At 37.9% G+C, this 16,747-nt stretch overlaps 1 protein-coding gene across 3 annotated transcripts in view; it reads right to left on the bottom strand.

Annotated features, from left to right (window-relative positions):
- Positions 1-16,747, bottom strand: part of Inpp4b (inositol polyphosphate-4-phosphatase type II B) — a 748,293-nt gene that overhangs the window by 95,138 nt on the left and 636,408 nt on the right. For all 3 annotated transcript variants that reach the window (XM_029480343.1, XM_029480345.1, XM_029480344.1), the window contains exon 18: positions 11,689-11,854. In XM_029480343.1, the coding sequence (XP_029336203.1) occupies positions 11,689-11,854 (166 nt within the window). The remainder of the gene's footprint in view (positions 1-11,688; positions 11,855-16,747) is intronic.

Here is a 16,747-nt window from a genome sequence, read left to right as displayed (position 1 = left end):
GGGGGAGGGTCTGGGAGACTTTTGGGATCGCATTTGAAATGTAAATGAAGAAAATAATAAATTAAAAAAATTGACTAATGTTAAACATATATTCAATTAACCAAGAGCAATGTGATTATACATTTATCAGGATGTTCCATTCAGTAGTCACATGTCTTAAAGTTCCTGGATTGTAAATATCATCTCCCCTTTCCTCAACTCATCTCAGGTTATCTTGTGTATTTGAATGCCCATCTGGCCTGAAACCTGTCTACCAATGCATCAGACGTTATTGGTGACAAGGTAGGTTAAATCTATAGCTCATCCACACTGGTTTTACAGCACTCTTCCTCTGAGTATTGTGAACATCAGAGTCCATGTTCATAACCCTCTATGAGATGGGAATAAAGTAATATCAATTCTCCGTGTTACTGTATCTCTACACCTGCCAACATTTGTCCCTTGTGTCCTTATTTTCCTCCGACTTGCGATGATGGACTGAGCATTCAAGTGTAGATCACCAACTCTATTCTGTATGCACTAGATCTTATCATTAATACCCACCTAGAAGCATCATTCTGGCCAGACTCCTTTTTCCCAAGCCTGCATTTTTTACTAATTTATTCCCTCGAGCAAATGACATGATGCTCCTGTTTATCTCCTTAACTTTAAAATGTAACAATCCGTTGACTGCACTTCCTGCCACAGTTCTTACCATGTTTCTGTTTACTGGTCACCCTTCCTAAATGAATATGCAATTGTCTCCAGTTCCTCTGCTTTGTCTCCTTCTTAGTCCTCTCCATTCTGGTTTTAATACCTACCCATTAAGCAAAACCACCCTATTCATTGTCACAAAGGACTTCACCAATGCAAAATTCAAAGTCATTACTCAATCTAATTTTGTTCTAAGTATTTAACCCTGGGTTGCAGGATGCCACAATCCTAACTCACAGGTGATTTTCAAGTAATATGTTGCTCATTTCTCTACTTCTTATCTAGTAACACTGATGTGTCTTAAGGAATAATCTATAGATGGATTTCTTATTCTCTGAACATTCAACACATCATTGATATTCTTGAATAAATTTCCATCTGCTTGTCAGAACTTCAGCTTCTTGTATTTAATGTCATAGCTAATATCTGCATGTCAAACTTAATGCCTTCTAGATGACTTCCTGTGTTCCTTTCCAAAAAGATTTATTCCATCTAGTATTTTCTATAATTCCTACATGGACCATTTGTCCTTTTGGTTGCTCTAGTTAAACATTTTTAAATTATTTTGATGTCTGCTCAAGCTGACAGAAAACTTCATGGAATAACATTCAAAGTCGGCACAGTATCTCAGTACTGTTTTATCCCCTCCATGCTAAGAACTGTATCATCATATCCCATCTATATAATTGTTGGGTTTCTTACCATCTCCACTAGGTTTGACTCTTTCCATTTATATCCTAATTGCAACAGAAAACTGTGCTTTTCTCTAGGCTGCATTGGGTTAATCACCTCTAAGCCTCTCAGCTGCTCCCCAATTTTCTCAGAGAGATGACCCTTCCTGCGTTTATCTCTTGAATTTTACTTCTTCCTCTTGCCTCTCATTTTACTTTTTGTTCCAGTAGCCTTGATGTTCTCTGCATATGGCAAGCACATGTCCTCACCAGCTGCTTCTTGCCCTTAGTAATCCTTCCCTGAGATAGCCATGCTGATCCCATTTATCTTCCTTGTCTTTGCTCAAACATTAGCTTCTAAATGAAGTCTTTGTCAACTGATTATGTCACAACCCCAACCTTGGACCCACAGCATCCCTTCAAACTGGTTTGACTCGCTCTATATTCTCCAATACTTCTGTCCCTACCAACCCATCAGTACCATATGATGCCTCCTGTCCCGTGATATTTTTTAATACCTCCTTTTTACTAAATCACAGACTCGAGGAGGATGAGGGTTCTGTTTGCTTTAGTCAGTCTTTTATCTTCTGTGTCTAAAGTCGTGGCTGGCATAGAATAGTTACCCAAATAACATATGTCTGGTGACTTTAGAAACACGTGGCATCTCTTTTTCCATCATACATTGTCAGAACTGAAATTTTCTTTCAATTTAGTTCTTAGATAAACATTTAACTGAAAAAATAAAGTGAGACTCAGAATTTCAATGATTTCCAAACACTACACTAACAAGTAAACAACATATTGTATACCTGTTAAGTATCTTCTGAATCCCACATGGCTATGCTATCTCATAATAAATTGTATGATTTTATAATAAAATAATAAATTTCGAATAGGCATGCTCATTATAAAATGACCTCGTATTCAAATGTTTTAGAAAGTCTATCATTATAGATATGATCCTATTATATTCTTAATACATATATCAATTGATTAAAATTATAGGGTATAAGTAATTTCAGCTCTTCAACAATAATTTTTTAAATTTTTTTATTATTTAAACAATTTTATTAGATACTTTCTTCATTTACATTTCAAATGCTACCTAAAAGTCCCCTATACCCTCTCCTTCCCTGCTCCCCAACCCACGCACTCCTGCTTCCTGGCCCTGGCATTCCCCTGTGCTGGGGCATATAATATTTGGAAGACCAAGGGCCTCTTCTCCCAATGATGGCTGACTAGGCCATCTTCTGATACATATGCAGCTACAGACACAAACTCAGGGGTTACTGGTTAGTTCATATTGTTGTCCCTCCTTTAGGGTTACAGACCTCTTGGGTACTTTCTCTATCTCCTCCACTGGGGGCCCTGTGTTCCATCCAATAGATGACTGTGAGCACCCATTTTGTATTTGCCAGGCACTGGCATAGCCTCACAAGAGACAGCTATATCAGGGTCATGTCAGCAAAATCTTGCTGGCATTGTAATAGTGTCTGGGTTTGGTGGCTGATTATGGTATGGATCCCGGGGTGGGGCAGTCTCTGGATGGTCCTTCCTTCCATCTCAGCTCCAAACTTTGTCTCTGTAACTCCTTTCATGGGTATTTTGCTCCCCATTCTGAGAAGGAACAAAGTATCCACACTTTGGTCTTCCTTCTTCTTGATTTTCTTGTGTTTTGCAGATTGTATCTTGGGTATTCTAAGTTTCTGGGCTAATATCCACTTGTCAGTGAGTGCATATCATGTAAGTTCTTTTGTGATTGGGTTACCTCAGTCAAGATGATATCCTCCAGATCCATCCATTTGCCTAAGAATTTCATAAATTCATTGTTTTTAATAGCTGATAATAATACCACAATGTACCAATGTACCACATTTTCTGTATCCATTCCTCTCTTTAGGGACATCTGGGTCCTTTCCAGCTTCTGGCTATTATAAATAAGGCTACTATGAACATAGTGGAGCATGTATCCTTATTACAAGTTGGAACATCTTCTGGATATATGACCAGGAGAGGTATTGCTGGATCCTCTGGTAGTACGATGCCCAATTTTCTGAGGAACCACCAGACTGATTTCCAGAGTGATTGTACAAGCTTTCAATCCTACCAGCAATGGAGGAGTGTTCCTCTTTCTCCACATCTTTGCCAGCATTTCCTGTCACCTGAATTTTTTATATTAGCCATTCTGACTTGTGTGAGGTGGAATCAACAATAAATTTTTAAAGTCCAATCCAATGATGTTTATGTCACAATGAGATTTTGCCCATTCAATATGTAAAAATCCAAATACCTCAATAATACCATTTAATCTCCTTTAAGAAACCAAGTTTTGTTCTTGATTTTTGTAGTTTAAAAAGCAAAGCACATTTGTTATATATGATAAAGTCACTAAAATAATTAGCTATTTTGAAACACACACTCTCAGGAGATCAGTGCCTCTCCATAGGTGTAAATGTGTGCACTCATTGAAGACGTAAGCTGAGTAAGCATTTCCAGTGGGTGGTAGATGACAAGACAACAATCACATCCCTAGTCTATAATATCAAGTGCTCTCTATTTATCAATAATTATAGTGTATGCTATGGATTCAGTAATAAGTTACAACACTTGGCATATTTCTCACAGAGCCAAGTCTAGTAGGGGGATGGCATTTAAAACAGCTTGTGTAGTCAGTCAGGGACTTGGAGATTTCAAAAGAATTGCCAATGATCCAGTCTTACTCAAGCTGAGAATGAACGTTCCTGGCTATCACATGGTTTAACACTTGACCACTTTAAATTAAGTGTATTATATAAAATTTCTAATTTTTTCTTGAGACATTTTAGGCAGTGATAACTTTGGCCTGTCCATGTCACACTGTGGAAATGACAGGCAGGAGGCAGAACGGCGGCCACTTCTGCAGAGATTCTCTCTCCTAGTTTCCATTCCAACCCTGGATTTGTTCTTATTATCCTGCATGATGCCTTTGTACTTGCAAGCCCCACAGAAAGTAGAGCTACGTAATTGGCAAACCAAAAAAGAGTGAAAAATACAATCCTGGGGCTTTATTCAAAAGCTATAACCAAGTTTTCTGTTTTCTTTCTCAGTGGTGCTCTTGCTGACCTGTCACAACAGTTGGGAGTTTTGACTTACTTGTTCATGTCTCACTTTCTTGGACATGGGTGTGTGTGTGTGTGTGCCAAACCTCAAAGACTCCAGCCTGAACATGACTCAATAGTAAATATAATCTCCCTTAGGCAAGTGGACATGTGAACTCTTTCTGGCTGTGTAATGGTGGCCAGGCTGAAGAGACCCTGCCAAAGACATCCTCAGGAGAGGGCATGATAGAACTCATAAATTCAGATCCTCAACTCCTGTCACAGGTTCCACTACCCCATTGAACTTCACTGATGAATCAAATCCAGTGACATCATCAGGACTTTCACTAGAGGAACACAGCCCAGTAAGCTCAGAGCACCATTTCTTCTTAGGGAAGAGTCAACTGCACTGACTCCATGAAGCTAGCTCAGGGAAGGCACACCAAAGGATGTGAAGGTTTGGCCTCTAGGAGGTGGAACCACATCATCTCTCAAAGGCTGACAGAGACAAGCACAGGGTAAGTTCTTCAGGGTTCATAATATATGAGCATGAAAGAGTGAGAAAGGGGAGCAAGTCAAAGCTATGCAACCAGACACGTGGAAAAATAATCACGAGGATTTTAAAATAAGGGAAGCCTTAGCAAACAGATAATGCCAATCTGTGACTAAGGCACATCCTAAAACATCAAGGGAAAAGACACAGGCAGGGCAATCCACAGGCACAGCTATGATCAAAACTTATGCATTCCCATTTTCAAGAGCTTTTCTAAGAACCTCAGATCTTTCTGACTTAACCACCCGTATGGGAATCACTCTGTCCAGACTGGATTCAAACTCTCTGATTTTAGATGAATGGTTTAATCTCATCTATAAAACAGGGATCAGTACTACATCTGCCCCTACAGATTCATCATGAGGAAGGAGCAGAGAAACATGGTTTGCAAGTATACTGTACATCATGTGAGCAGACATGTGAGCTGTGAATGTGATTCTTATCAGACTCTCCACACCTGGGATTGACATCATGAACTATGCTAGCTGGGTGTCAACCCAGCTTCGCACAGCTGCATGAATGAACAGTTTCCTACAGGAACTTCACTGTGTGGACACTCTTATAATTTGGTATATTAGGGCAGACTATCCAGCTATGCAAGATATCACAATGCATATTAAAAAGAAACATAGGCTGTGCATCAACTCAGCAGTTGAATATAGGGCTTACAGAATGCACATTCTAAAGAGTGAGAATCTACAAAAGGATTCAGTATGCACAGTCCTTTTGGCCTTGTGTCTGAGGACCTGCATTCAGTTCTATTTTCTCCCATTTTTATCAGTGACGTCTATGAGTACAGAAGGAATGTATGTGAAATGATAAGCCAGAGTGGGACAGTAGATATGATAGGTGAAACAAAAACCAAACCAAGTATTATTAGGATGCACTCTCAACAGTGTTTCACACTGCAGACATGGGTGGACATCCATCTGCAGCAGCAAGATAAGCCATCTTAATCTTCTAAAGTCATTAATATTTCACAACACGTAGCATAGAATGGTGCTTAAATGCTGCTTAAATCTTGAAAACACATGAAGAATAAGTCAGCCTAGTAAGGCCTATGCCTATCCATAATATTGCTGCTAAAATGTGGCTGCCCAGGCAGCTGGGATGAGTTTAGGTATCATTAATATCAGCAGTAACTAAGAATACAGAGCTGATTCCCTATATCGCCCCTGCAGTTGCCACAGGACACTGTGCCACTGCTTAATTCTGGGGAAAGCCAAGACAAATGAGCAAAGCCTATGAGAAAAGCCACTATTGAGAGTCTTGAGGCTGTTCCTTTGAAAAATGCGCCCAAATGTGCCAATTCAAGCAAGACATGATGGTTGTTTTCAGATGTAATTTTGGCTTAATGTGGAAAAAAGAAAATAAAATTGTTTTGTTTATTGCAAAAAATTGCATCTGAGCCATTGGGGAGAATTAAAGCAAGCTTATTTGGACCACTGTCTGGAATGTGAGGCACTAGAAGACAAACCAGTATTTCCTGGAACCACAGCTGCACATTAGAGGCTAGGCTGGAACTGGCAGAGATACTGTAGGTAAGCCTCTTAACGTAATTCAGGAGGTTTAATTACATAATCGTTAAGTTCACATCAAAATCCAAGAGTTTAATATTCACTGATTTAATCTTTGCAGCCTCAATTTATTATGAAATTGAAGGCATGTGGTGCTACGCAGAGAGCAGATGTCCGTAATTGTGTTTACGTGTATGGAAAATAAAGGGGCAATCTGTGTTTACTGGTTCAGTAGACATTCCCACATAGATATACACACATATGCAAATGTGCATACACATACATTAGTCCACATAAATGCAGATTGAGAGAATATATTTAATTATTTAAATCTAAACAGGAGAGAAAGCTTGACTTCTCCTAGAACTGTTTATATTCATGATGAAAAAAATGAATAAAGCAAGCCAGAGATATATCTTAGAGCCTCTGCTTTGAAGTAAATATTCCAAAAAAGAAAAAAAAAACCCATACTGCAAATATAAAGTAGTATTACTGTATTAATACACCATAAAAGGAAACAAAGTTTCTGCTTTGAGAAAGGACAAACGTGCTGGTAACTCAGGAGACCATCAGAACCATCAGAACACACGAGCAATGCACACAAATTAAGGCGAGAATGGAAATGGTAAAGGGAGGCTATGATCGGAAATCCACCAGGAGTCTGGCTTACATTGTGAAACTTATCATGTACCAAGAACAACCAAAACCTGTTCCATAACTGTATCCTAGCAGTACTTTAAAAATATTTGCAGAATTGAATTTATAAAAAAAAGAAAAGAAACAGAAGTAATATGGCATGACGAAACTAATCACTTATACAGTCAACAAGATGGGTCAAAGTGTAAAAGTCCTGCCACCCTCAGGACCCAATTAATGGATAGAGAGAACCAACATTCTGAAGGTTGTCTTCTGAGTGATGCATGCCATGGTATATCTCCACAGAGCACAAATAAATTAATAAATGAGAAAATATTGTTTTAAGAATCACTAACAATGATTTTGAATAGATATCAGACAGAATTTGGCATGCCATGTGTACAATAAATATTAGATAATGAAAATCACTCAGTTCATTGAAAAAAAATAGAAACATCATTTTCTTCTATAGCTAGTGGATATGGATAAACATGAGAATATTGATCAAATTGATCTCATTATTAATGAAAATAGTGTGAAGATAGTATTGATTAACACATTTTATACTGTTAAACTTCCATGCAAGCAAAAATATAATAATAATAATAATAACGATAATGATAATAATAATGTGGCATAAAATTAGAAATTCACAGGTGTGTTCTTGAGAGTGCCTGCATATACATAGTAGATTCAGGATGTATGCTTATGGAAAAAGTTTCTATAAAGCAGATGTTGGGTCTAAATGGTGCTTCCAATGGAAGCGACAAATCCCTTGGAGACCATCTGAACCTAGGGCTGTGGAGCAAAACTAAACCCACTCTCAGTTGCTGAACACACAGTGATTTCAACCCAAAATAAATAGTGATGATATTGGATTATAGAGCAAAAATAAGGAGTGTATATGAGTCCACGGTAATAAAAGTGATTAGCTAAACAAATAATGCCTTGGAGGAAGGAAATATTGTAAAATGTTTCCACTCTTAGCAGTCTAACTTAAATGAGACTATCCACAAAGTTGAAGAATTAAATATTCAGTGATGCTTGTGTGTTAATTATAGCATTAATATAATAAATGAATATTTTAAAAAGCAGTTTCTACTTTGCCGAATTCATTTACAATCATTAAAATCTCATGTCCATGAAATGTTGATGAGAGAATACTGATATGTAAGACATAAAAACATACATTTTATTTATGATGGGTATTCCATTTTATTTGAAATACATTTGTTAGTGTGTGGATGTATCTGCTTATAAACAGAATGTTCTAAATACTTATATCTAGTTGAAATAAAATCCCCATGCATATGAAATCCTCTCTGCTCTTTGTAAAGAGCCTCTATAATGTATTGCCTTTGCTCATTGGATTACTAGGGGTAAACTAGGGAAAGGCAGGCACACGGCTCAACTCTCCTTATCAGTAAGAATTTGTACCACAGCATGGATCACATTCACAGCTTTACTTGATTTTTTTTATCAGTTCAAAATCCTTCTGTACTATATTGGTTGCGTGACAAGTCAGTATAGGGATTGAAAGTGCTATTGGCCTCCATCAAAGAGGCTATACATTGATAGAAAGCAAAGGTATCATCATTAGCCAACTGACTTAGTTAACTAAAGTCATTCTACCTAAGCAGAAGCACCTGAAATTTATTTTATTATTAAACATAGAATTGCTTGCAAGATGCATATTTATGTATGTTAATACTTTCAATAGTACCATCTAAGGAATTTTATAACAAGCAAAATAATGTAAAGCAACAGTATTTGTCTAATCAGGTGACAATAAGGAAGACAAAAACCAATTAGCTCACATTACACTTGATTACAACCATCCCAGAGGGTGATCAGATTGTGAATCTACAGAAACTTTTACAAATTCATTTATGATTTTATGCATACAATTGTCTTGTCTTTACATATATGTGCACATCTGGTGCCCTTGGAGACCAGAAGAGTGTATCATCCTCTGGAAATGGAGTCATAGACAGTTGTGAGCTGCCGTGTCAGTTCTGAGAACTGAAGTCCGGTCCCCTAGAAAAGCAGTCAGTGCTCTTAGCCACTGAGCCATCTCTCCAGCTTCATTTTATTTTAAAAATTTAATATTAATTTAGAAACTTTCCTCTGGTTAAATACCAGATATGAAAAACTTGTGTCATTTCAAATATTTCAAGGACTTTATTTGCATCTCTGGGCTGTTTGAAGGGTTTCAATATACACCAAAGTCAGATGGCCATTATTTCTACTGTAAATCATGGTGCAGTGAAAATCCCTCAAGAGACAGCCTGCTTCACTCTGTATCTTTGATCTTTAGGTTCTGCAAAACAACTCTGTTTTCTGGAACACTACTGACTCTGGCTCACACTTGTTAGCAAATGCAGGTTTAACTGAGGAAAGCTAACACATAACTATGACAAGTTTCTACTTTAATTCATGTGAAGTTTAAGACTTACTAGGTTCACTAATTTAAAAGTAAGTATAGTATTACCAAATAAAAAAACATCTCCGTATAGAGATATAGACCTAGTGTGTACATAAAGAACATTGTCTATTCAATTTGGGATGTACAACAGAGGAAGATGGGCCATCTACACAAGGAAACTCCAAAATGATATTACTTCCAAATAGAATTTACGAAGGATTCTATCATTTAAACATGTGAGGAGACATATAACTGTAAAATTATTTTTCTTATTTTTGAGAATATATTATAATTACACCATTATTCCCTCTTCTTTCCTCTTACAAAAACCTCCTTACAAAACTCTCCTTACAAAAACTCTCTTTCAAACTGATGTCCTCTTTTTTTTTTTTTCCATTAAATCTTGCATGTGTGTGTGTGTGTATAGAGTGCACACAAGTGATTGTGTGGACACAATGAACACTTGCATGTGTGTGTATAAAACTCATATTTTATATATTATGTAGCCACTGATATATGCATATGTGGAACACATGATGAAGCAGTGGAGCTTCAAGCAAACCAATTGGGAAAACAATAATTTAAAAATCTATCCATCCACTGGACTTTGGCACACAGTACATATGTAGCAGATATATAACTTTATCTTCATTAGGGTCCCCCAACAACTGGATTGGAGGTTGTCCCTGACTCTGTTGCCTGCCTGTGGATGCTGTTACCCCAAACTGAACTACCTTTTCTGGCCTCATTGGGAGAGGAAGTTCCTAGACCTGTGGTGACTTGGCTTGTCAAAGAGGGTCGGTAGCCAGCAGAAACTCCCCCTTCTCAGAGAAGTGAAGGAAGAAGGGCTGTGTGAGAGAGGGACTGAGAGGAGAAAGGGCTACCATCAGGATGTAAATTAAATTAATTAATTAATGGAAAATATCCATCGATAATTAGTTATGACTTATTTTTCTAAACAAACAAACAAACAAACACCAGAAAACAGACTAACTAAAAACCCAAAGAATAGATTTTATACCTCAAAATTAGAAAAATGCCTTTTAATTCCCTCAAGCACAAGATACTCAGCAAAATTTTAGGCCAGTTATGATAGGATTTCTCATGTCAATAAATATATGCAATATTGTTTTATTCTTATTAGCATTAACAAAATTAACAAAACTATTCACAAAGACATAAATATCATTAAAATGTTTATCATACTTGCTAGCCAAGGAACCAATATAGCAGATATTTGAATGCAGTTACCTATCATCTATGATCTAGCTATCCATCCATGTAGTATCTCTTTAGCTGCAAATTTATAATCTTTTCTCCTAGACCCTCTCTGTACAATCCTCTATTCATACATGTATAGAGTCACATGAATATGCATATGTCTACATATGTCTTTGTGTACCCACATGCCTGAAAATACAGCATTAGGCTATGATAACAATAATACTCAGAATCAAGCCTTATCATGTGTTTTAGAATAACAAAATGCCCTCAGAATAATGTAAAAGTTCTGCATCATGCTGCTTTTTTTGTTCAGGAATTGTGGGAAATATCATGTTCTGAAATATTTAAAAGTCACTAAGAATTAAAATCACATGCTTTATGGTATCTCAACTACCATTGTGACACCTTGTAAAAGAAGATGAGACTGTCTCCCAATCTAAAGCCGTGAATCTCAACCTTTCTGATGCTGCTGCCCTTAGTACAGTTCTCATGCAGTAGTTACCTCCAACCATAAAATTATTTTTAATGCTACATTGTAACTGTAATGTTGCTACTATTATGAATTGATTGGAATGTAAATGTCATTGTTTTCTGATGGTCCTTTGGGGTTCACAACACACGGGTTAAGAACCATTGCTCCAAAGGCTACGGTGGCCATCTTCCAAGTAGGTTCACATAGCAAAAGAAAGAAAGTGAACGTGGCAAGTAGCCCTGACATCACAACTGACACAATTTGACAAATAGCCTTCCATCGTCTGTGCCAGAACAGAGTGAAGTTCTGTCACAGCTCTTTCACCAAAGGTGCTATTGGCTCTTCTCATTCTATCTCATTTTATCATGATTTTCTCATTTTCTTCACTCAGGCAATGATTGGTGAAAAATGAGTTCTTACCATGTGGGGGAGATGTGATGGAATCTTCCAGAGTAGGGTCCGCCTCTCCATCCTTGCTACTGCTGCCTCCAGCACCTTCTTCGTTGTGACTGTCTCTCTCGATCAGTTTGTCTACTTTAGCGATAATACAGTTCAGGCTCTTCCCCACGTTGGCCCACACCCTATCCTGAAGACAGTATGAGAGTCACTAAGATTTTTATGACTAAATTGTCATTAACCATCTTAGAGGAGCAAACAAAGCTACAAACATCCGAGTATTGAGTGAGTTGCTACAATATCTTCACTATTTCGGTCAGATATTAGATCTCAAATATCCCCCAAATCCATTTTACCTGCTAAAATCAAAGTTAAGTTTCATTAATTCTTTAGCTAATATAATATGTTTGAAATAATAAAGTGCTAGATGATTTAAATTAGTAATTGAGCATAAATTATGACAGATTGCTAGAGATATGTTTTCTTTATCCATATAATAAAACAGCAAAGATAAAATAATATCTTAAAGAATGGTTATCACTTACATCAGGAATTCTTCATTCTTGTGTCAACATTTGTACAACAGATAAACCTTGCACACTTGGGGATATATTATCACCAATACTCTCATTCTTGCAAAACTGCCACCAACATCTAATTCTAGAATGTGTTCATCTGCCTAAATAAAAGTCTTTCCCCCTTGTTGACACACCTGCCTTCTCCCACTCTCAACACAGTTCTGACAACCAGATCCTTAGATATTCTGATCACTGTGCACTGTTTTGTGTGATGCAGCTACATAACTTATGTCATCTCAGAAATGCATTTCCTGTAAAACATCTCATGTCACTAAGGGGCCTCTTTGCTTCTTGTGTCCCCAGTTCTGACAAGCTTGTACTTTTTAGATTCATTGATTCATAAAAGCTATATTAATTTTTAAATAAATGTTCTAAGCATAGTTACTTTGATAGAGGAGACCAGTTTCCCTTATTATTCTTCCTACATAAGTCAGACACACAGCTCAAGCACTGATGAGAGCAATGATTTCTGATATGAATCAGGGGGTTTTGAGGCATTTTCCATGAAGAGAAGACTCTTTTAGGGGCTACCTCCTCTATGACCTAGCTATTTCAGATACTCTGAATGGCTGTTTAGCATAGAGTGAATACTATTGCTGGTTTAAAGAGTTCCTAAAAGTGTGCATTTTTCCTCTAAGTTAATTTTGTAGAAAACTGCTTTGGAAGAGGACAGATCTGAAAGGAAAAACCTGTACCTGAGTTTGGGTTATTGGATTGTTCTCTTGTAAAAGTTAAGTTGAAGAGTCTGTCCTCCTGGGTATGAACACATTTGTTCAGTATAGCTGAGAAGGTAACAGAATTTCCCATTAAAAAGGCACAAAGTAAGGAAAGGTAATTTTGAGGATTTATGAAACACATAAATGTGAGACTGTGGGCAAAGCACCTCATTTCTGAGGACTCACTTGTAACCTAAATTTGGGATGATAATTCTTGTTCCACCTCCTTTACTGTGGGGCAGTCAGAGCCAACTGATGCACCGTGCCTTGTGTGAAAGCATTCGGGGGAAGTTATTACAATTTAGCAGGACCACTGGCAGCCTTGATCGCATTCCTTAGTGATTCAATCTTGGTTCATGTCACACTATAATCTTTCCTGGGAAGTGTGTTATTAATCACAAGTAATCATAACAATCTTTTCACAAGAGGCAGATCTTTTCCTCTCTCAGAGAAATTAAAACACTAATCAAGTCTGTGAACTGCATTGCCCTCTGTATGCTTCCTGGGGAAATGGGTTGCAGGTGCCCTGCACTGGGAGTGGGCTCCAGTATACAAAAAACACTGGGCAAAAGAAAAAAAAAAGTAAACAGCTAGAAATCCAGGCTTTGTTCAGTTTTGGATTCAGTAGGGAACCTACCTGCCACTCACAATGACTAACTCAATGACCTCTATTCTAAATATACCTTAACTGTTACCATCATCTTTTCTGTAAAAATAATGAAATTAAAGAATGAAGCAATACTCTAGTGGAACCTGGGAATAACCTCTATTACTGAGATGCAAACAATGAACAGATTCTTCTCAAATCTTCAGATTAGTTTCACATGGAAGACAAACTTTCAATTCCCTTCCTGCTGCCCACATTGAAAATATGTTTTGTCCCTAGAGGATTCATGTTGCCTTTCTAGTATAAAACCAAAGAATACCTGGTTCTTCTTAATGCTGTCTCTGAAAAACCTGAACACAAAAATATTTAGAACATGATTTGATATCCACATCTCTATATGGTTCTTCATTTGCATATCCTAAGAGTACATGATTCCAGTGATAGAGAACATGACATGAGTTGCAAGCAGAGGCACCGTTATTGGCCTGAGGGGCTTGTCCACTGACCAAGACCCTTAGGGATGCAGTAAATGTGATGAATAGAAGTCACATACGTAGTTATTCATGTTTAGAGGGCATTTTCTGAGAGTGAAATGAACGATCTCTTATGCAGTCCTTATATGTAATGAGTGGATAATCAAACTTTATTCGAATACACTCAGCAGCAGACCCTGAGCCGACACATCCCATTCTTCATCTGTGGAAAAGAGAAGCCATCTTCCTGAAACTGGGGAAACCAACTCTGCTCATTGCTGCTCATTGCTCTTTATGATCTCTGCAGATTAAACTTATTGATTTGTGCCTGCCTCTAATGACAGACTGTAAATTCTTTGAGAGTTCTGCCTTCACACTATAGGACAGAGACTATCCCTCAACTGATTGTTTTGGAAGTAAGAAAGGAGATGAAAAGGCAGAAGGAAACAAGATGGGGTAGCTATTGTCTATATGCATCTAGCATCTGTACACTACTTAACATCAATGTTAAAAGCCAGCAGACACTGACTCCATTTTCTGAAAGCTAGAACCTTAAATAAGAGAGGAATAGTAACAGTCACCATTAATGTGGTAGAAATGAACTAGAACTTCATCTTTCTTGACTCCAAATATTTGATTCCTCCAATGAGTTCCCAGATATTGATGGCACACTATAACGCATAGAACAGAGTCAGGGGAAGAGGGAACCATGCAGGTTCAGAGAGACAAATATCATTCACAGTGCTAATGGTAGGCCTCAAGTATCTGAGATTGAATATGAGACCATGACATGTCATACTAAAACACATTTGACAAAAAGAGCAGACTAGTCACACATAGTCCTTTCACAAATGTCCATCAGGCAACTTTAACAAACTCAAATGTCTTGGCTAATAGAGGAAGAGAACAGGCCCCAGATCAATTTCATAAATGGGATGTATAGAAGAGCAAGGAGAACAGGGACAAAGATGATAATTCAATCATGAAACAACTTTAGGCAGTCATTTTGAAAGCAGGATACTGAAGACTTTTTAGCAAGATTCTTAAAAGGAATCCTTGGGCATCTGAGTTCTCTCTGAAAGGAGCCTGTTCATTTACATCTGAAAACACACATAGAAGGCACTGCCCAACAAACATATCTTCTTATTCCGATGGTTATTGTCATGCCAATCTGTGAGCAAGGCTCATTCAACTTATATTGCTGATGTTAAGGGGCCACTCCTTTCTATTCTCCACTCCAATCGCTCTTCATTCCAGTCTGTTTTCAGGTTGAAGAAAGGCTGGCTAGTGATTCATGAGAAGATGCAGAAAGATAGAGATTTGTGAGAAGATACAGGAAGGATAGTGATGTGGCACTAACTCAAAGGGCTTATATCTCTGTACTCTCTTCAGGCCAGAGGTGCTGAATGAAACTCAAATTCTGTGGAGCTCTCCTGTACCCAGGGGTGTTTTAAGAAAAGGACTCCATATCAGAGAGAAAGATTGGAAGGCCATTCCCCAGAACTAGTAGCAATTACCCGACTGTGAAGAAGCAATGTAAAGGTGGTGGGTTACAGTATAACCCTTATTAAATAGAGCCTGAGCTCTATTTGAGGTCATTAACCTTGATGGAGACTCCATGACTACCCTTCTCCTGAGAGGCTAAGTGGCTGTAAACTTTTTCAAGTCACTGAGGGTACAAAACAAGTGAAAAGTTATGGCAACATTAATTTCATTCTAAGTTAGGTGCTGATGTAGGCCCTTATTTATTTGTGGGTTAGGATATAAGCTCACATAAAGGTCGAAGCCAGTGACATAATTGAAAAAGCTTGATAGATGTCGTAGCATGTAACAGGGAGAACATTATAGCTGTCAGAGTGAACCATGAGGGTAGAAAGCAGAGTGATGACTCAGCATACTACATGTTTATGAACCCTGTAGCATCAAGAAAGTTCCTAGATCAATACAGAACTTTGAAAAGACAACTCAGTAATGCTTAGCTGATCAACTTTAATGAGGTCAATGTTTGATCAGCAAGAATGTAATAACACAACCACAAGTGATGTGGAAGTCTAAAATGTTGTGTGTGTGTGCGCGAGCACAGGTGTGTGTGTGTGTGTGTGTGTGTGTGTGTGTGTGTGTGTGTATGTGTGTGTGTGTGTCCACAGATACTTTCTCATTGGCTATATAAGATCTTTGATTACAAATACTCAGTGAACAAGGTCAATCTTATTCTCAACTTATCCTTGCATTTTATTCTAGACCAACCATGTTCCTCAACACTAAAAATCTTCGGTCCTTCTACAGCAGGAATAGAAACCCTGACTAAGACAAATTGGTACCAGCAGAGTGGGGTATTCCTGTGACAACCTGACCATGTTTTGGGGAGGACTGTGGAAGGACTTTGGAACTTTGGATTTGAAGATCCATTCACTGTTAAGAGCTCTGTCAGATGTTTTGTAGGAGCTTGGAAGATAATGTTGAGAACAATGCAGAAGATGGAGGCCTGACTTGTGAAATTTCAGAGGGAAAATGAAAGACTCTTTTCAGGGCCATTGCTGTTTTGATTGTGAAGGTTCTGTAGTTCTGGTTACCTGGGGCTGAAGAATCAGCTGTTATTAACAAGATACCAGAACTACTAAAGCAAAAACTTTGCATTACTGGGACTATTGATGCTGGTTAGCTGGAGCTAAGAAATTAGCGGTGATTAAGAAGAGACCAGCATCATTG

This window comes from Mus caroli, chromosome 8, assembly GCF_900094665.2.
Source record: "Mus caroli chromosome 8, CAROLI_EIJ_v1.1, whole genome shotgun sequence".
Taxonomy (NCBI): Eukaryota; Metazoa; Chordata; class Mammalia; order Rodentia; family Muridae; genus Mus; species Mus caroli.
Note: the sequence above shows the minus strand (reverse complement) of the source record. Positions and strands in the feature narration are given on the sequence as shown.